Below are 20,627 nucleotides of genomic sequence, written 5' to 3' on the forward strand. Positions count from 1 at the left end.
TGGGGGAGTCATTTAGTTGCCCAGTGGCCCATCTCAATGAGTATCATGGGTTTCCTCATACCTGTCTCCCATGTCAGGCATGGGGGAGTGGCACTTTCTGCCTCCCAAGCCTCCTCCATTATTGCCACAGATCCCTGAATTGGTGCCTGCTGTGTGCCAGTGCTCCTGGAACCCACAGAGCAGTTACAGACAATAATTCCCATTTCACAGCCAAGGAAACTGAGGTGCCAGCCCAAGCCTACCAGTTGAGATCAGGAGTAAAAAAAACGGGAACAATGCAGCCATGCAAACAGAACACCCAGCTTGAGGCTGGGGGCCCCACAGTTGCCTGCCCAACCCACCCAGAGCCCGGCGGGCCACCTGGGGAACCACTGCCCTACCCCAGCTTGCCCACAAACAATAACCGGACTCCAGGAGAGGGCCCTGGGTATGTCTGGGGGCCGACCTCACCTGCCCCCCTTTCCCCTGCCTGGGTCCAGGCAGGAGGCAAGGGGACAGGAGGGCCAGCACCCCCTTGGAAGGGGCCTCATGATCCAAGTGACCGTCCAAGTGAAGTGCATGGTCTTGCTCTGCCCAGACTGACCAATGCCACTGAATTCTCATGCTTCTGGAGTCTGCCTCTGCCTGGCTGGCCCTTGGCCGTCTCTGGCCTGAGCCAGAACCAGCCCTGTCTTCTCAACTCCCACCCTTGCCCCGCAAAGCCTGTTCTCCCCACAGTGGCTAGAAGGCGCCGGTGAGCACTGAGTCAGGCCCTGTCTCTCCTCTGCCCACAGCCCTCCAGGGCTTCCACCTCCCTGGTGGTAAAAGACCAGGTCCCCTTCCTGCCCTCCCTGCCTCCGTGTCTCTCCCTTGCTCAGTCTGCTCTGTCCACGCGGGCCTCCTGGTTGTTCCTCCAACCTGCCAGATCCAGTCCTGCCCCAGGGCCTTTGCACTGGCTGTGCCCTCTGCTTAGGGTGCCCTTCCCCCAGTTCTTTGCACAACTGGTTCCTCTTCACCCCTCAGGTCTCAGCTCAAATGTCAGGTCCTCAGACATTCCCTCCCGAAATAGTCCATCACTCTGTATTCCTTAACTTTATTTTTCTCGACAGCCCTCATCATGAACTTGTTCTTTGTCTGTCTCCCCCACCCGACTGGGAACCCCACCAGGGCTGGATTTCTGTCTTGTTCATGGTGGTGTCCCCAGGACCTGGAAGAGGGTTTGGCATACAGTAAGTACTTAATAAATATTTATCAACTACCAAGAAGTTGTACTGAGTGAGTGCATGCATGCCCCATGCTATCTTAACCCTTCACATGTCTGAACTCATTTCCCCTCAGCAACCCTGAAAAGGCAGCGTGTTTTACAGATGGTGATATGGAGGCCCAGAGAGGGTCGCCATTTTCCTGAGGTCATACGGCAAGCAGGTGGCAGGGCCAGCACCCCTGTTAAGACCCACTGCCTTACCTTGCTGATACCCCCTTGCCCAGATGGGGAAACTGAGACTCAGGGACAGAAGGGACTAGCTGAGGGTCAGAAGCAGAGTGGGCTCTACCTCCCGGGAAAGAACAGAGCAATGATGAACATCAACAACAATAATAATGATGACGGTGCTGATGAGCATGGAATCGATGAGAGTTGATAAAGGCTCCCCTCCATGGGTTGGTGCAGGGTCCTGGAGGACAGACTTGGGGGACGCCAGCCCCTTTAAGAGCCTCCCCCTCCCCAGATGGGGCTGGCCCGGCCTCCCCTTATGTAAGCAGGCCAGCTGCCCTTGCATAACCCGGTTACATAAGGAAGCAGGGAACAGGCTTGTCCATCCGGCAGCAACCTGTCCCGGGCTGTCTGAGGGGCCGGCCTGGGGCATAGGAGTGCCTAGGCCGCCCAGAGCGGCCAGCGGGTGCAGCCCAATTCAAGGCCTTTAGGTCGGCCCCCGTGTGGAGGATGTCTTAGACTCCCCCAGTCACAGCATCCCCTGGGCAGGAGAAGTGAGCGGTTTCCAGCCTGAAAGTGGACAGGGGCTATTCCCATTGCTCTGAAGGGGAACCGAGGCCCAGAGAAGGCAAGCGAGCAGCCTGCAGCTTCACAGCCCTGGGTAGAGTGTGGAGGTGGCAGGGCTGACTGACACCTGGGCCACATGACCTCTCAGCACCTCTGGAAAATGGGGCTGCAGACAGGACCTTTCTCAACAGGGCCTGGTGTGCAGCTGGCACTCAACAGATGCAGCCTGAAACTCAGCTGCAATGAAAACCCTTTAAATTCTGTTAACCAGCCTAACCCTTGCCTCATTTGACATTTGAGAAGCAGAGGTAATGGAGGAAGGTGAAGAGGTAACTGCCCAGTCCCAAGGGTGGGGGAACACCACGAGGCTCAAGCAACGCCATGAGCACAGAGGAGCACCGACTGTGTACCAAACCCTGACCCAGATACCATTCCATCTGCCCAGCGGTCGAGAAAAGAGAAGGAATTTTTCCCAGATGAAACCCACACGCCACCAGGCACATGCAGCCACCATCTGACCATGTGGGGCTGGGATGTCTGGATATGATGCTGCCCGCCCCCACCCCCACGCATGCACTTCAGTTCCTCCATCTTTGGGAGGCTGGGGGGTGGGGCTTGGGAGCAAAGCAGTGGCCCCCTCCTTTCCCCTTCCTCTGGGCACTGGCCCTTTAAGCCAGCAGGCTGCCAGGGCTTGTCCTGGAGTGACCCCAAGGGGCGGGTGTGGTCAGGAACAAGGGGCCCATTCAGTTGCTGTTGCCGCCTCCGGGCAGCCCACGGGCTGGCCTGGGGTGGTGAGGGGAGGAGACTGGCCAGGACCGGGGGAGAGAGATCGGGGGCTGAGACAGACAGAGACAGAGACCCAGACGGGGGGACTCAAAGCCTGGGCTGCATCTCTCGACTCCCTGGTTCCACTACATCAAGGGTTTGAGGCCGGCCTACTCCCAGTCAGGCTGCAGCCCCGACTTGATCCAGCTGAGCCTGGCACCTGCTCACCAGCACCCAAACTCTCTAGACCCAAAGGAGGGATACTAGGACATTCTAAGGGAGGTCCCTGACACACCCCGACAGCCCCTTCCTAGGGGACTTCTGTACTCCCTCAGATCTGCCAGTGAAAGTGAAAAGTGAAAGTGTTAGTCTCTCAGCCATGACCCACTCTTTGCGACCACCCGGGGACTGTAGCCCGCCAGGCTCCTCTGTCCATGGGATTCTCCAGGCAACAATACTGGAGTGGGTTGCCATGCTCTTCTCCAGGGGATCTTCCCGATCCAGAGATCGAACCCAGGTCTCCTGCATTGCAGGCAGATTCTTTACCACCTGGGTTTAAATCGTGACTCTATCATTTAGTTGTGTGGCCTCAGGTTATTGTCTTAACCTCTCTGGGCCTCAATTTTCCCATGTGTGAAATGTGGTTCATGATAATCCCTACCTTTGTGGGATTAAGGTGAAACAAAATGGTGTGAATAATCCCTGACATGTACTGAAGATTTACTTCTTAGTAAGCCCTCAGTATGCCTCAGTAAGCCCTGCATTTTGCAGTTCCCCCCCAAAATGCACCGACATCCCAGACACATACAGACAACCCCTGCCTCCTGCCACAGGTCACCAGGGTCAATTACAGCTGCTGCCTTCCAGCGAGGACCTACTATGTGCTCTGTTCCCCCGCAGCCTCTGGAAACACTCCGGGTTCCGTGTCCCCACATGTGATAAACAACAGACTTTTATTGCAGATTAAACAAAATCCTGACTTATTCCTGGGCCTCCCCTAGTCCCAGCTTCTCACAGTCCTGCTCCCAAACATTTCCCCACCACGGGGCTCCCATTCAAGCAGGCAGCCCCTCCCTCAGCGAGTGCAGAAAAAGCCTAAAAAAAATCCCCCAAATCTACCTATGTCTCCCTCTGTAAGGGTCTTTTCTAGAATGCTCTGCTCAGTCATTAGACGTCTGACGACAGGCTTACTCAACTCTGACCTGAACGTTCTGGATCCCTGCCAAAAAGAGAATTCTAGAACTTGCCCTGGATGTTCTAGAACCCAAGTTGAGAACATTTCAGAGCCTGTCCTTGGACATGAGAAAATCCCACATGTGGAATTCTGGAAATTCTGGAATTCTAACCATGTGGCTCTGAACCTCCCTGGGAGAATTCTAGAACTGTCAAATGGGGAAGATCCCAGCATGGTTTGTTTTTTTTTTTTATATTTATTTGGCTGCATCAAATCTTAGTTTGCAGCATGTGGGATCTAGTTCCCTGACCAGGGATCAAACCTGAGTCCCCTACATTGGGAGCATGGCGTCTTAGCCACTGGGCCACCAGGGAAGTCCTAAGATCCTAGCTGAGAAGGGTCTAAAACAGGCCTTGGGAACTCCAAAACTTGTCCCATGGAGGATCTAGAACAGCCCCCCGCCTCTCTTGAAACCTCTTTCCCACTTGCAAGCCATTTACCTTGAGGTACCAGTGGTATTTGCTCAGTTATGACCAACTCTTTGCAATCCCAAGGACTCTAGCCTGCCAGGCTCCTATGTCCATAGGGGTTCTCCAGGCAAGAATACTGGAGTGGGTAGCCATTCCCTTCTCCAGGGAATCTTCCTGACCCAGGGATTGAACACAGATCTCCTGCAGAGCCCCCCTTTTCCCCTCATCCTGACATCCACACAAGACAGCCTGGGACAGAAGGTGGGATAGAATAGACCCGAGGAAGGACCCTCTCTGGGCCTCAGTTTCCTGATAGGGACAAGAAACCCAGTGTTCCCACGCGCCCCCTCCCTTGTCCCTCACTGACTCTGACCATCTGTGACTTCCTGCCCACACCCAGCTGGAGGGAGAGGGGCTGGACTGGCAGCTGTCTGCGGAGGTGGGGGGTGCCCGGAGATGTCCCTAGCTGCCCTCAGCCCCCCCTGGCTGGCCGGGCGCAGGGCCAGAGTGGCAACTGCAGCCTCACCACACTGGGGTGGCTGCCACAGGTGCATGGAGATGCCTCCCGCTTTCTGCGGGCTCCACACCTCTCGGGTCCTTGGGAGCCTCAACAGGTGTGGACACGCAAGCTGGGCGCACAAGTTGGGCACCCGAGCAGGAGTGTCCATGGGGGAGGGGCGATCTACTCAGGAAAGTGTTACTCGCTCAGTCCTGTCCGACTCTTTGCAACCCCATGGACTGCTGCCTACCAGGCTCCTTTGTCCATGGGTTTCTCCAGGCAAGAACACTGGAGTGGGTAGCCGTTCCCTTCTCCAGGAAAGAAGTTAAAATTTCTGAGCACTTGTCATGCCGAGAGGGTCCTTTCTCAGAGATCCTATCTTAACTTCAGTCACTGAACACTGCCTGCACTCAGCCTGGAGATGAAGAAAGCAGAAGCCCAGAGATGGGCATTAACTTGCCCAAGGTTGCCCAACTGGCCAGAAGGCAGAACTGGAGCTGGAAACACAGTAATGGTGATGATGATGATAAAGGCGGTGATGCTCAGTCATGTCTGATGCGACCCCATGGACTGTAGCCGGCCAGGCTCCTCTGTCTGTGAGATTTTTCAGGCAAGAATTCAGGAGTGGGTTGCCATTTCCTTCTCCAGGTTATTTTCCCCACCCAGGGATTGAACCTGGGTCTCTTGCATTGCAGGCATATTTTTTACCAACTGAGCCAGGAGGGAAGCCCTTATAGTAACTATGATTATATTACCATCACTGGTTTTGTTTTTATTACTTATCATTGCATTATAATAGAGGATGTATTATTCATTACTACTATCATTTTATTTTTAATTTTGAAAATGAAGCCTAGTTGAGTTACAAATTATCACTAACAACAAAGAATTTTTTAAATTGTGGTAGAATATCAGTAGCATAAAATTCACCTGGTGGCTCAGCAGTGAAGAATCTGCCTGCAGTTTGAGAGACCCAGGTTTGATTCTAGGTTGGGAAGATCCCCTGGAGAAGGGAATGGCTACCCACTCCAGTATTCTAACCTGGAGAATCCCATGGACAGAGGAGCCTGGCGGGCTACAGTCCATGGGGGTTGCAAAGAGTTGGACATGACTGAGCAACTAACACCACCACTTCCGTTGTTATTTTATTTATTTTTTGGCACGTGGGATCTTAGTTCCCCAACCAGGGATTGAACCCATGCCCCCGGCATTGGAAGCACAGGGTCCTAACCACTGGAACCACCAGGGGAGTCCCCAGAATTCACCACCTTAGCCATTTTTAAGTGCACAGCTCAGTGGCACTGGATACCTTCACGCTGCCTTGCAACCACCGCCACCATCATCTCCAGAACTGCCTCATTTTCCCAAATGAAAACTCTGTCCCCATTAACTGACCCCGCCTCCAGCCCCTGGCCCCACCATCTACTTCCTGTCTCTCTGGATCTGACTCCTCTAAGGCCTCCTGTGAGTGGAACCAGACAGTGTGTGTCCTTCTGTGTCTGTTGCTCTCATTGAGCATCATGTTCTCAGGGTCCATTCACAGTGTAACATCGGTCAGGATCTCTTTCCTTTTTAAGGCAACAAACTATGTTTGAGCCTGGAGGAGGGCATGGCAATCCATTCCAGTATTCTTGCGTGGGGAATCCCATGGATGGAGGAGCCTGGTGGGCTACAGTCCACGGGGTTGCAAAGAGTCAGACACCAGTGAAGTGACTTAGAACGCATGTTTGAGCATCTACCTTATGCCAGGCCCTGTCCTAGTACTCTTCGTGCATTATCTTACTTAACTCCACATAGCCGGGCGAAGCGGGCACCATCTGTTTCACGCCCTTTTCAGAGGGAAGGCAACTGAGGCCCAGAGCAGTGACGTCACCTGCCCAAGGGCACACTGCACATGAGAGGTGGGATCTCAACCTGGGCCATCTAGCTACAGATGTCATCCCTACCTCTTCCTGACACGGGGCTCCCACCTGCTACATTAGCAGCATCCTCGGCACCGCTAACCAGGAGCCCAGAGGCCTCCCACCGCTGCTATAAATACATCATCAGCTGGTGTCTGGACCTCACCCCTGGGCAGCCACCTCCCCTGCACGGACAGACAGCTGGTCCACCTGGCTTCCCTGCCCAGGGGGAGTCCATGCTGCCAGGAGCCCCTCACTCCTCTACCACCCAGACACCTGGCTTCCAGTGGGGGCCCATCCTCGGTTACAGGTACCCCGGCTGGTTCTCTAGATGCTCTGAGGTTCTTCCCCGCTTTGCCTCCTGGGGCCGGAGAGAGGATCTGGGAAGGAATTGAGCATTTATTGAGCGCCTGTTCTATTCTATCTAGGGATCACTGACTCCAATTGTGAATGCAGTGGACACAACACAAGTTATTTTTTCCACTCTCCAGGTGGGAAAATGAAGGGTCAGAGAGAGGAGTACATCTCACACAGCCTGGAACAAGTGTGGACACAAATTGTGTCCATCATACAAGCAAATGGGCGCTCTCACATGCCCTCCTGTCCACATCCATACTGTCTCCCCCAGCACAGTGTCCAGGGCTGGAATGGAGATTAACAGGGGTTGGAAGAGATGGGGGACCCTCTATCAAGGTCCAGCTTGCTTCTCTCCGTGGCTCCACAAGGCCCTACCTTCCTGGCTCAGCTCTCCTCCAACCTCAGAACAGAGAGGGCAGGGCTCTGCCCTAAGTCACACGGCAAGCCCAGGCAGAGCTGAAGCTGACCCATGCTCCTTCGATCCAGGCCCTTTCTCCTGACACCTGAGCCCAGGGTGCACTTTATGAGGATCCCGGCCCCCAGGCTGGGGCACGGTAGGCACTTCAGGAAGGTTCACCAATATTCATTCATTTGTTCACTATGTACTCTGGGCCAGTTCTCTTCATCATCTGTACAACTGGGAGGGTGTGGGTTCCATTCAGTAACTCCAAAAGCAGTTTTCAGTTTTTTCCTTTTTTTTGAGGACTTTTTTGAGGACTCAGGATCTGTGGGTTCTAATTCTGCCCTACCTTTTAGCAGCTGTGTGACCCTAGACAAGTGACTGACCATCTCTGGGCCTGTTTTCTTGCTGAAACACGGCAGTAGGTAATAGTTGCTGCCTCCCTGGGTGGTGAAAGTGAAAGTGTTAGTTGCTCAGTCGTGTTGACTCTTTGCAACTCCATGGACTGTAGCCCACCAGGCTCCTCTGTCCGTGGGATTCTCCAGGCAAGAGTATTGGAATGGGTTGCCATGCTCTCCTCCAGGGGATCTTCCCAACCCACGGATCGAACCTGGGTCTCCTGCACTGCAGGCAGATTCTTTACCAGCTGAGTCACCAGGATGGTCTCCCTGGGTGGTGGAGAGAATTAAACCAGATGTGGGGCAAGCTCAGCATCGGGTACGCAATATATGTCCACTGTTACTATCATCTGTTGTTACGATTGCTTCCCAGGTTCATCCAAGAGGGGGTGGGGACCTCTCCCCCCTCGATCCTTCTGCCCGCTTCCTGGGCACCCTGGGCAGTCCCTTGAGCAGCTGTGAGCTTCCCAAGTGGGCCCCTGCCCACAGTGCCGTTCCAGGAGGTTGGCACCGAACAAGGCGGGAACAGGAGGCGGGAACGGGAGGCCAGCCCACGGCGGCGTCAGCAGATGGGCACCATCTGGGCTGGCGGCTCGGGGCGGGCTGGCAGCTGCCGGAGCGGGCAGCCCCTCCCCCACCCGCCCTGGCACGGTGCCCGCCCGCCTCAGGTTTCTCAGGCCGCCAGAGGGGGCGGGGAGGCCTGGCTGGGCTCTGGGGCTGGGCAGACAGCTTCTCTCTCTGGGCCCTGCTTCCTCCGGGCTCCTTCCCAAACGAGAGGCCGGGGAGGAGGCCCGGCCTTCCCACTGCCAGGCAGCGGTCCTCAGCCCCACCCTCCAGCACTTGCGCTTGGGACCATTCCAGCCCCAGGGCCTTTGCACCGGCTATGCCCCCCCAAATGGCCTGGCACACTCTCACTCAAATCTCTCTGTGGCCCAGCCAGAGGACCCACCATGCCTTTCCATGCCCCTCCCTGTCCTTAGCTTTTTATTAATTTAACTGAGAATTGTCAGCTTCCCTATCTCCTGCTCAATAGCACACCCACCCACAAAGGGCATGCAAGGAGCAGGCAACCCAATGTCCCAAGGCAGAGCTCATATCACTCCTCTCATCAGGGCCCCCCAGCTGTCCCCTAGGCCACCCTCAGGGCACACACGGAGTCCACTCCTGGAATCAGGGCCCCGTGTCTGTAACGATGCCAGATGGATGCTCGAGGCAGCCAAGTTTGGCCCAAGGTGGTGCCCTGGGCTCCGAGGAGCCTGGCAGCCCCAGTGCCAAAGGGTTCTTCTCCCGGCTCGTCCCCACTCTTTTATTCTCCAAAATAAACCTGGGGAGGGAGGCCTGGGATTCCTCCTTGGGGTGGGGCCCCAGCAATTCGCCTGACAGCCCCAGGGAGAAACAGAGGCTGTGGGGGTGGGGGGAGCTGAGCCTCATGCCGGGGTCTGAGGACAGGGGATGGCCGAGTGTGTGGGTCTCCGCGTGTCTCTCCCTGTCTCTGGGTCCCTCTGTGCTTCCAGGTCTTGCTCACTGTCATTCTGTTGCCCTGAGGCCCCGCATCTGACACCCTGCCATTCCTTCCAGCTGAATGGCAGATGCCCATCTCAGCATCCTGCCTGTGATCTGTCCCAGAAGTCAAGCAAGGCCTGCTTTCCCCACGCCCCATCAGCCCCATGGCCTCCCAGCAGGGCTGCTTTGAGTGGCCACTGCACTCTCTCGGCCCGGATGCCCTGCAGCCCTGAAACCCACAAGGGGAGAGGAGAGAAGAGGTGGCCAGTTCTCTCCGCCATCAAATGATTGCTTGGCTAAGAACAGAGACATAACTCTGGCCCAGATGGTGATGGGGGTCCTGTGATGGAAGTCGGGGAGCTGGGGCTCAGCAGGGAGTTCTGGGCAGCAGCCTCAGCTTGGGAATCCTGGAGGAAGCTCTGGTTAATAGGAGCCTAGAACACAGACCCAGCCCAGAGGTGGCCAAGTCACATAGACTGGACACCCACATCCTACACTGCAATTTACCTCCATCCCCTTCTGCCACCGAGCATGGAAGGCTAGCAGGGGTGCCAGCAACAGAAGCTGTGCTGTGCTTAGTCGCTCAGTCATGTCCGGCTCTTTGTGACCCCATGGACTGTACCCCACCAGGTTCCTCTGTCCATGGGAATTCTCCAGGCAAGAATACTGGAGTGGGTTGTCATGCCCTCCTCCAGGGGATCTTCCCAGTCCAGGGATCGAACCTGGGTCTCTTGCTTGCATTGCTGGCAAATTCTTTACCAGCTGAGCTACCCGGGAAGCCCCAGCAACAGAAGTTGCCCATGTTCAAACCCTAATTCTGCCCTTTTCTAGCTGTGACCTTGGGCAGGGCAGGTAACTTCTTCCAGGGTACTTTTTAGTTTCCTTCTTTTGAGGCTTCCATTTCCTCATCTGTACAATGGATACAATTCCTGCCTCACAGGGTTGCCATGAGAATGGAAAATAATTGCTAAGTCCTCAGAAAAACTGCTTGACAGAAAGAAAGTGGCACTGGGAGTTGGGGTTTTGAAGCATAAGTAGGAGTTTTCCAGATAGGAATGACATCCGCAGCAGAGGGAACCATATGGGCAAAGGCACGGAGGTAGGAAATTATAACCCTAATAAGGATGATAATAATAATGGTCCAAGAAAAAAATAAATAACGGCCCACAAAGTCCTATCCCTGTGCTGGGTACTTCTCTTCATGACCCCACAGGGGTTATCTGTCTTTATCATAAGAATCCAACATTCCTACAGCTATTTTTGATTGTCTCATTTTAAAGACAAGGAAAGCAGACAGAGAGAGATTCAGTGACTTGTTTAAGGTAACCCAGTCGCCAGGCAGGCAGGCAGGAGGCTGAGCTGGGGTTGGGCTCCCCGTCCAGCCCTCGAACCCGAACCCGACCCTCACTCCCAGCTGGGTCAGCTGGAGCGGATTTGAGTGGCGGGCACCTGGGATGATGGAGCTGGCTCGAAGCAGAAGGTGCAGCCTTGACCTTCCCCAGCCCTCATGCAAGGAGATTGACCAGATCGGCTAGCAAAAGCGTGGCCGACGGACACGAAGGTGTCTGTGGAGGCCTGGAGGCCCCGCCTGCCTGCTCAGTTGAGGGGGGAGGGGGTCGATGGGGGAGGGGAGGCGCCCGGAGATTGTGCTGACGCCGGCAGAAAACTTGCTTCAAAATTTTATCAGCTCAGCGCGGAGGAGGTGGGGGTGGGGCCGGGCGCAGAGGATGGATGTGGTGGGAGAGACCGGGACCTGCATGGTAATGAACGCTGCAGCCCCCAAGGCCGCCTGTGCTCTCCCCTCCCCTCCCCCGCATCCCGAGGGCCGCACACACTCACCTTGTCTACCCCTCTGTTTCTGGCCCCATCGAATTCCGGTGGGGGTGAGGGATGGGGCAGACGGGGTCAAGGTCAAGGAATCAAGGTCAAGACTGGGAACTCTGGCCTGGCTGTCCCTCCCACAAACCATGGTGACCAGGAGACCTCATGGAAGGCTCACAGCACCGCTAGGAGCTGGCATGGTTGTTCCTACCACTGTACAGAGGAGGAAACTGAGGTACGGGGCAGGGCTAGGTCCAGAGTCACACGGCCAGCACACAGCACACGGCAGGGCTGCGGTCAGAAGCTGGGCGGTCCTGCCTGGAGTCCCCACTTCTTCTCACCGCCCCTCCCCCGCTCCCCCCAAGCCCTCCCCAGGCATTTCTGGCTGTGTGATCAAGTGGGTGCCTGTGGGGCTACCGGTGGAGGGCCTGGGTCTCCAAGCCGAGTGCACCCACCTGACACGCTCAGGCAGCCCAGGTGTGTGCGGGTTCACGCCCCACAAGGCTCAGCCTGGGTGGGAACAGGGCACAGGTCTCGTGCCAGTTAGGTTCCCCGGGCACACCTGATTCCATCCGCATGAAGACAGTCACAGCTGCCACCCGCCACACAGCAGACCAGAGTTCAACACGCGACACACCATCTCCGAGAATCTCCCCAGGCCCAATCCAGGTAAGAACTTGGATAACCTCCACATGACAGCTCCACTGGCCACACCACCAGGAAGCAGTGGGTCAGTGAAGCCCATGAAGCCCACTGCCCGCGCAACCAGGCCCTGCCCACGACCACCAGGACCTGTTGACATGCAGGACTGGGCCACCCGTCCGGCCTCTGCACCTCTGCCCAGGATGCTGACCCCCTGGGAGAGCCCCACGCTCATCACTGCCCGGTCATCCGGCAGAGCTCAGCACAGGGGAGCCTCCTTCTCCAGGAAGCTGTCCTGGATTTCTCCATCCTCACAAACCCCACTGGTCTCCACGTGGACCACTTGACCACAGAGCCAGCAAACACCAGAAACACCCAGCTAGAAGGGCGGGAGTAGGGAACCCTGATGACCAGAGAAATTGATGACATAGCTCAAGTCACACAGTGCCCCAGCTTCCCACTTGGCATCAACATGACACCGGTCAGGACTCTGGGGAAGGTCTGAGAGTCGATCAACCAGCATTCACCGTGTGCCACCCAGCACCCTTCCAGCTTTCCCAGGAAGGATAAGGCTGTCCCTCTCCCACCTGTCAGTGGCCCATCCTCACCCCTGTTGCCAACAGACCTTCTGGGACAGTATCTCATTTCCTGTGCCGTGCCACCCCCGTGGACATCAAATTCCGATGTCCTCCCTTCAGACCCCCATGACACACCTGCTCCCTACCCCACTCTTCCGGTGAACTGGATCTCTTTCGCTTACACTTCACATGGCATGTTTGCCTACTCCCTCTGACTTTCCCGGCACCGGCCTCCTCCCTTTGACTTGAAGAAGGCCCGCCTCCTTGCTCAAACCTTGCGAGACACGCCTCTCTCCTTGGCCCTCTCATAGGTCAGCCTCCTCCACCCCCACCAACCCCCGCGCAGGCCACGTGGACCTGCCTCCTCGCTCACACCTGCGGGCCTGGCTCAAGACCCTGCGACAGGCGCATCCCCAGCCCTCTCCACCTCCAGCCCCGTGCATGCGCATGCCCTTACCTCGCTCCCGCACGAAGTAGGCCAGGTAGAGGTCGAGCTCCTTGACCGCCACGCCGATGTGGTGCGGCTGCACGCAGAGCACCGGGTGGCCGCACTGCGCCGCCTTGACCAGGCGCTCGCCGTCGGTGCTCTCCAGGGGGATGCCCTTGAAGAGGATGACCATGACCAGGTCCAGCCGCCACACCTTGTCGGCCTGGCGCAGGCAGTCGATGCGGCGCATCTTGCCCTTCTGGTCGGGGTTGGAGAGCACGCAGCCCGGCGCCTTCTTGCCGGTGATGGCCAGCACGAAGTCCTCGCGGCACTCGGGCCGGATGTCCTTGCGCAGCTTGGCCAGCAGCCGCGATGCCCACTTCTGCTTGACTTCGGCCTTCTCACCCAGCAGCTCGTCCTTCACCGCCCGCTCCTCATCCTTCGACATTCGTTTCTCATGCTTCTTGAAGTACTTGCGCTTCCGCGCCTGCAGGTTGAACCAGGTGTAGGCGAAGGCGCGAACGTGAGGCAGCAGCGCCTCGATGAAAGGGTGGAACTCATCCTGCGGGGCGGGAGAGGCCAGAGATCAGGAGGCGCTGGGGCCCGTGGACCCACTGCCCGGCCCGGAAGACTGAGGCTGCAGGGGCCCCAGGCAGACCCATTGGAGGGACGGTGAAACAGAGGTGTGCAGGGGTCCTCTGCAGATACCTCCAAACTCCCAGAGCAAAAACAGGGCCAGAGGGGACCCAGCAGAAGTTCACTGGATCGTCTGAGAACCCACTGCCCAGATGGGGAAACTGAGTCTCTGACCACGGTGGAAGGCACAGGCCAAGGAAGCCAGTCATGAAGGGCTGTCTTGAACTCCAATGTACAGGCAGGAGAAGCTGAGGGTCCCAGGTGGAAGTTGATGGGGACCCACTGAACAGATAAGGAAAACTGAGGTTGGTAGAATAGTGGTGGCATGGATCCATTCTGTGCCTTCTAGAACTGGGGTCAGCAAACTTTAAAAGTGCAAGACGCCACAGAGAAGATGTGACCGGCATGGCAGTGTTTTAGTAAAACTTTATTTATGAACACAGACAGCGGGCCTTGGGCCCTGGGACTGTACTTTGCAAAGCAGTGAACTAGAGCATGAGCTCAAATGTCCAGAGCGGGGCTGAGCACACACTGGACACTGATAATTCAGGAGCAAACAGGCTCACAGTGTCACCTGTCTGCCAGAACCACTGCTCGGCAGAGGAAGCTGATGTGAGACGGAAGTTCAAGGGTTGCCTCTACTGGTTCTTGGCAGTGATGAAAAAAGTGAGGACCAGATATCTTTTCTATAGCCCAGAGATACAGACAGAACCAGCTGAGGTCCACAGGCCAAGAGGTTCACAGGTCCACTGGGGCCTACTGTATGTCAGGGGCTAATGGAAGGGTGGAGGGGGTGTGGGGCGGTTCCTATATAGACCCATTGCAGGGGCAGGGGAAGCTGAGGCTCAAGGAGGCAAGATCAGAATGCAGCAGAGAAAGGGGAGCTCAGTCATGGAGGTTCAGAGCTGGAGAGAAGGGTTGCTGGGGGTCAGTTCGCCCTAGCCTGCCCCGCATAGACCCGTTTCTCAGTCCCAGAGCTGTGACTTCAACACCCCTCTCCCACTGCCTGAGTGGGGCTTCTGAGCAGCCGCAACACCCATTTTACGAATGAAGAAACTGAGACCCCAAGAAGGGACTCAGTCACGAGGAGCAGAGCTGGGACAGGAAGCCACACCTAACCAACTTCTCCATGGAAACAACAGCTGCTCTCCCCCCACCCCCGTTGGGCCCCTAGGAGAATAATGGGGCCATGGGAGGCCCCTTTCCTCTTTCTGGGGGTAGGAGGAGGTTGTCTCATTCTCGCCGTTTTCAACAAGGGAAACTGAGTCTGCAGAACATCCCAGATGTGCTTTCTCACCCTCAAGGGGTGAGAAATTCAAGGAGAAAGGAAGACAGAGAAGAGAAATTTCAATCCCCACTCTCGCCTGGGGGCTGCACTGGGCTTCTTGAATGGAGGTTATGTCTCTCCCTAGCATGTGAATCTCATTATCTGCCCAGCAAAGCCTGCATTATGCTATTATTATTATTGTTATTGACAATGTTGTCGCCGTAACGATTAGTTGCTTACAATCTCCTAGGGGCAGGAAAAGGCCTGGGGCTCCACTATGCCTTGCGTGATGGGGAGGCTAAGCTCAGAGACAGGCAGAGACCTGGCTGAGGTCCCGGAGGCTCTCAGGGTCTGTGTGAGGACACGAACCAAGACCCTGTCCGCCCCTTTCTCAGAACAGCCTGCTCTCCGTGAGGCAGGGGTCTCTCGGGGAGATGACGACACAGTTGCTCTGGGTCACCAGTTGGTTTCCAGGTGGATGTGGCCAGGCTCGGTCCCACCTCCAGGCCTGGATGCACATGGTACTCCCCGGCCCAGGTGCGCCCTCCGTGTCCTGTACCCCATCTCCCCTGGGCCACCTGTAGCCATGGGGGGGGGGCGGTGGAGACGACCTCAGATCTCCCCTGTCACTGAGGGTCTGAAAATAGCCTTCTGTCCTCATGGGTGGGGCGGGCTGGGGTACTGTTTGTGCCAGCCCAGCCCCCTCTACGCCAATGTCCCCCGACATGAGTCACCATAACAGCTGTGGCAGGGGCTGGACCTTACAGCCCCTTCCGTGCCCCACCCCACCCTGCCCCGGCTGACCTGCTGAGGCAGAGGGAGAATGGAGGGGGCTGTCTCCTGCCAGGTTCCCTCCAACCTCAGGGGTGCTTTTCCTGTACCACCATGTCACTCAACATGCCAGCCCTGGGGGTGGGGAGCGGCTCGCCCAGGGTCACACAGCTGATTCGCAGACCTGGGTCCAGAGCCTGGGAGTCTGGCCAGAGAAGCCAGGGTAGGGAATCCATGGAGGCGTGGGGCACTGTCCCCCATGGAGGGGACACCATGGTAGCAGGGGGCCTGGGCTGTGGCCGTCATCCAAGGCCGGGATCTTATTGGGGGGTGATCAGAGGGAGCTGGGAAGGGGCAGTTGGGGTGTCAGCAAGCTGAACGGGGGCGCTAGCTCCTTTTAGCATAAGAACCCCCTTATCTGCCCAGCTCTCAAAAGCCTGAATTATGCTATTATTATTGTTGTTGTTGCTAGGGTTATTTTGGGTCCAGACTCTAACTCTCCCTGAACCCCTTTGTCTCTGAGCCCCCTCCCCTTTGATGAGTTCTTTCCTTTTCCTTCTCCTTCCCTCTCCAAGCCTGCCATATGACTACTCCCTCCTCCCTGGGCCCTCTCTGGGGAGAGATGCCAGGGAGGCAGGCAAGGGCGGGAGCCCACGTCACTGGTGACCCCAGCTGGTTCTGGAGGAAGGAAGACAAACAGCCTGTAACTGGGTCATGGACCTGCTGCCTGAGCCTCCACGTCCTCCCAGGGAGGTCAACCCAGGTGAGAGGCAGGCCTGTCGCTCTCTTTGTCCCACAAGACCTGTGACAACGAAGGCCTCTTCCCCAGACACTTCCCAATGCCCTCACTGGTTGACAGGGCAAGGGAGACAGCCAAGGAAAGCTAGAAGCCAAGAATCCTCCTGAACTCCTATGCATCCCTCAAAACCCCATCTCCAGTGTTCCTTCCTTCAGGCAGCCTTTCCTGCTTTCCTCAGGGTTCTCTTCCAGACCACACAGCTGGGCATTTTTGAGTCCAGTTCAACTGGTCTCCCCCAACCCTGAGGCCCAGGGTTGAAGCACTGACTGCCAGGCAGAACGGGGGGAACAAGCTTGGGTGACAACAGCCTCCATTTTCACCGTCTGTATGATCCAGGAACAAATCACTGCTATGCCTTGGGTGTCAGTTTCTCATCCTATACAATGGGCAAAAAGGGACCTGGCACCCTGCTGGGGATCAGTGGGGAGCTTATCCACTGCTCTGGTAATCACAGATACAAGGTTAGGGAAGACAGCAAGAAACCCCAGAAATCTTTCTTGGCCGACTGGGACTTCACAAGCTAACAAGTATAATAAAATATCAAGCTGGACTTCCTTGGTGGTCTAGTGGTTAAGACTCTGTGCCTTGACTGCAGGGGACATGAGTTTGATTCCTAGTTGGGGGACTAAGAACCCCCAAAACCTTACTTGGCCAACGAGGACAGCAGCAGCTGGCAGGAAGACACTTGGGTCCAAGCCCTTGCTGGGCATATGAACTGGTCAACTGTGCTCTGGGCTGTGTCCCTTACTGGGCCTCCCTGTGGCTCACCCACTCTGAGAGTCCAGGACAGCAAACCAGGATGTGAAACTACAATTTCCAAACCAAAAGTTTTCCACAAAGCATTCTCTCTCCTAAGTGACTCAGTGACTCAATAAATGTTACTGAGAATCTCTTATCCACCTCCTGATTGCTTATCCCAAACTCCTGTGCATCCTTCAAAACTCAGGTTCCAATGTCCCTTCCTCCAGGTAAGCCCACTGTTTGTTAAGTGTCAAACAGCAGAACTCATATTTGAATGCAGGCCCATTTGGTGCCAGACTAAGTGTTCTTGCTAGTGATTCCTCCTTCCAAGTTCAGAGCATCACAGCTTATGAATGGCTCTTGTCCAATGAGAGAAAAATGCATTTGATGGTTCAACAAACATCTACTGAGTGCCAATTCCATGTATGATGCTGGGGCCCAGCAGAGTCCTGGGCTCAGCCCTCACGCAGATCCTGATTTGGGTAGGGATGGATATTAAACAAGCTAGGAAATGTAATAAAATGTCAGGTTGGACTTCCTTGGTTGTCCAGTGGTTAAGACTCTGCACTTCAACTGCAGGGGGCATGGGTTCAATCCCTGGCTGGGGGACTAAGATCCCACAAGCAGCAGCCAATAAATAAATAAATAAAAACAGGGAATTCCCTGGTGATCCAGAGGTTAGGACTCCGCCTCTGCACTCTCACTGCTGAGGGTCTGGGTTTCATCCCTGGGTGGGGGACTAAGATCCCACAACTCAGAGGTGTGACTAAAAAAATAAATAAATGAAAGACAGAAGGAAAGAAAGAAAGCGAAAGAAAGGAAGGATGGAACAAAAAAAGAAAATGTCAGGTTGAACAATGTGCTCTAAAGAAATTTAAAGGAGTTTGTGGGGGGGGGGGTGCGGGGAGGGTCCAGGGAGTCCCCTGGGGATGGTTCTTTTTAGTTGGAGGTGATCAGGGAGGGTCTCTCATAGGAGAGGACACTTGAACAAAGACCTAAAAGATGACCATCCATGGTAGGAGCTTTCCAAGTGGAGAACACAGCACATGCAAAGGTCCTGAGGCAGGATCATGCCTTATGTTTGGAGAGGACAGGGGGGAGGCCAGTGAGGCTGAGCAGAGTGAGTGACAGGGAGAAGAAATAGGGAGGGCAGGGAGGGGATGGGCAGGCCAGGCAGGGCCTTTGAGGACCCCTGGGAAGACTTTGGGTGAACGAAGTCCAGGGACTGGAAAACCCGGCAAAGTGACCAGTGAGTCTGAGCCCTGAGTCTCCTGACTTTACTCTCTGTGCCCTGGGGTCCTGGGTGGATGTTCAGCCAGAAGGTTGGGGTGTGAGGGAGAGAGACGGGGAGCAAGGCTGAGCATTTACTGAGCTCTCAACTCTACAAAACGGGGAAAATGTTGTAAGACTGAGGCACAGAGCACTGAAGCCACTGGCCCACAGTCACAAAGCCAGGAAGGAGCTGAGCTGGGACTTGAACCTGGGTCCCTGTGACCTTGAACTTCCTGATCCTTGGCCCCACTGCCAGCTCCCCCAACCCCCCGAGCACAGGGTCTGGTCATTCCTCAGGGCTTCCTATTCTGCACTCCACCTGCTCTCTCTTAATCCCATGTGGCCCCCTTCTGCTGCTCAGCCCTGGGTCACGTGCCACCTCCTCCTCGGGAAGCCAAAGCAGCAGCCAGGTCCTGCCATCCCCTCACTACACTGCAGCCCCTCGAGGGCATGGCTTTGATCTGTTTCTTCACTGCCGCTTCAACGGCATCCAGATTAGAAAGGACCAACATCATCCTCTGCTTGTTCCCCATGCACACACCCCAGTGGACCAAGGAAGCTGGTTCCCACGTGGATCTGGTCAAACTCAGGGAGACCCTGTATAGAGCTAGGCAGGTAGGGGAGGAAAGACCAAGAGAAAAACCCTGGCAGGGGGTGGTTCAAGGTTCTGGGGAGTCACTGCTGTCCCTGGCTCCCAGCTCGCCCTGAGCAGACAGTGACAGAAGGCAAGGAGGACAAGCTGGAAAGTGCCTATAGGGTGTTGAATCCAGTTATCGGTTTCTGTGCTAAGTCACTTCAGTCGTGTCTGACTCTTTGCCACCTCATGGATGGTAGCCCACCAGGCTCCTCTATTCCTGGGATTCTCCAGGCAAGGATACTGGAGTGGGTTGCTATGCCCCTCCACCAGAGGATCTTCCCAACCCAGAGATCGAACCTGTGTCTCTTGCATCTCCTGCCTTGGCAGGCAGGTTCTTTACCACTAGTGCCACCTGGGAAGTTGTAGTTCTTAGTTTAGCAACAACCATCATCACAGTCAAGCTTATTTGGCACTGACTGTATACCAGGGCCCAAGCTAAGGTTGAAGCATTCAAGGAAGGACTAGGACACCTGCCTAGAGACAGCCACCTGGGCAGGATCTACATGCACATCCAAGGCCAACCTGGGTTCCTGCCTCAGTGACCCCAGTCAGGGCACACGCGTGTGCACGTCTGCATGCCTACACGTGTGGGAGTGTGAGCATTGGGGACGGCACACCCAGGGTCCACTCGCACCCAGTATACATGTGTGCGGGTCACTGTGAACCTGCCTGCTCGTGGGACAGGAAGCCCCAGGACACTTGGTGGGTCCCATCTGTTAGGTGGGAGACAGGGAGGTAGGCCAGCTCAGGCAGAGAGAGAGTGAGGAGGGGAGGAAGGGAGAGAACGCTGACTCGGCCAGAAGCCCAGCGTCGTGATTTACAAGGCACCCGACCCTGAACACCTCTGCTGCAGAGGAGGGAGGGGGAGAGACACGGACTTAGAGAGAGACAGAGAGAGGGAGAGAGACATGGGGGGAGGTTGAACCTTGTACAGGAGCCAATCGGAGACCACCAGACCATAGGTCATGGGGGGTAATCTCAGGGAGCACCCACCTGCCCAGGCCTGGCCAGTCAGGTGGGCAGTGGCTCCAGTTCCAGACTCACCAGCCATGCTGTGCCACCCGGGGGCAGGCCCTAGCCCTCTCTGACCTTGGCCCCTCTCCCAGTCCTGAAATGCTAGGAGACCCACCCCCCCAATCCCAGCAGAGCCTCCATGAACTCATACTAGGCTGGCACTTCATGCCTTCTGTGCCCTGCCACAAGCCGCGGCCACATGTATCTGGCCCATAGGAGGCGCTTAAAGAAGATCTATTATATTCAATTAAGACAGAGTCGGGGACCCTCTCCTAGCCTCAGTCTCCCCACTGGAGAAACAGTGATTTTTTTTAAAAAGAGTGTTGCCCCACCAGGCAATGGAGTGAAGCAATGAAGGGAAGAATGAATGAATGAGGGGGGCCCTGGTGGCCGGCGCTGCCGTGGCCACGGCCCAGGCCCAGCCTCGGCCCCGGGGAATCCTGGGCACTGCAGCCAAGAGGGATTTGGCCCCAAACCCGGAATAACTAACGTGGCGGTAGAGGCGGGCGGGAGGGAGGCAGGGAGGGAGGCCCAGAGTGGGGCAAGCGTGGGGAGGCCGGCCTTCCCGCCGGCAGGA

The 20,627-nt window shown here is 56.1% G+C and overlaps 1 protein-coding gene across 4 annotated transcripts in view; it reads right to left on the bottom strand.

The window, feature by feature from the left end:
- The window catches only part of NFIC (nuclear factor I C), a 72,719-nt gene that overhangs the window by 42,516 nt on the left and 9,576 nt on the right, over positions 1-20,627 (bottom strand). For all 4 annotated transcript variants that reach the window (XM_065918073.1, XM_065918075.1, XM_065918074.1 and 1 more), the window contains exon 2: positions 12,944-13,475. In XM_065918073.1, the coding sequence (XP_065774145.1) occupies positions 12,944-13,475 (532 nt within the window). The remainder of the gene's footprint in view (positions 1-12,943; positions 13,476-20,627) is intronic.

Source organism: Muntiacus reevesi, chromosome 1, assembly GCF_963930625.1.
Source record: "Muntiacus reevesi chromosome 1, mMunRee1.1, whole genome shotgun sequence".
NCBI lineage: Eukaryota > Metazoa > Chordata > Mammalia > Artiodactyla > Cervidae > Muntiacus > Muntiacus reevesi.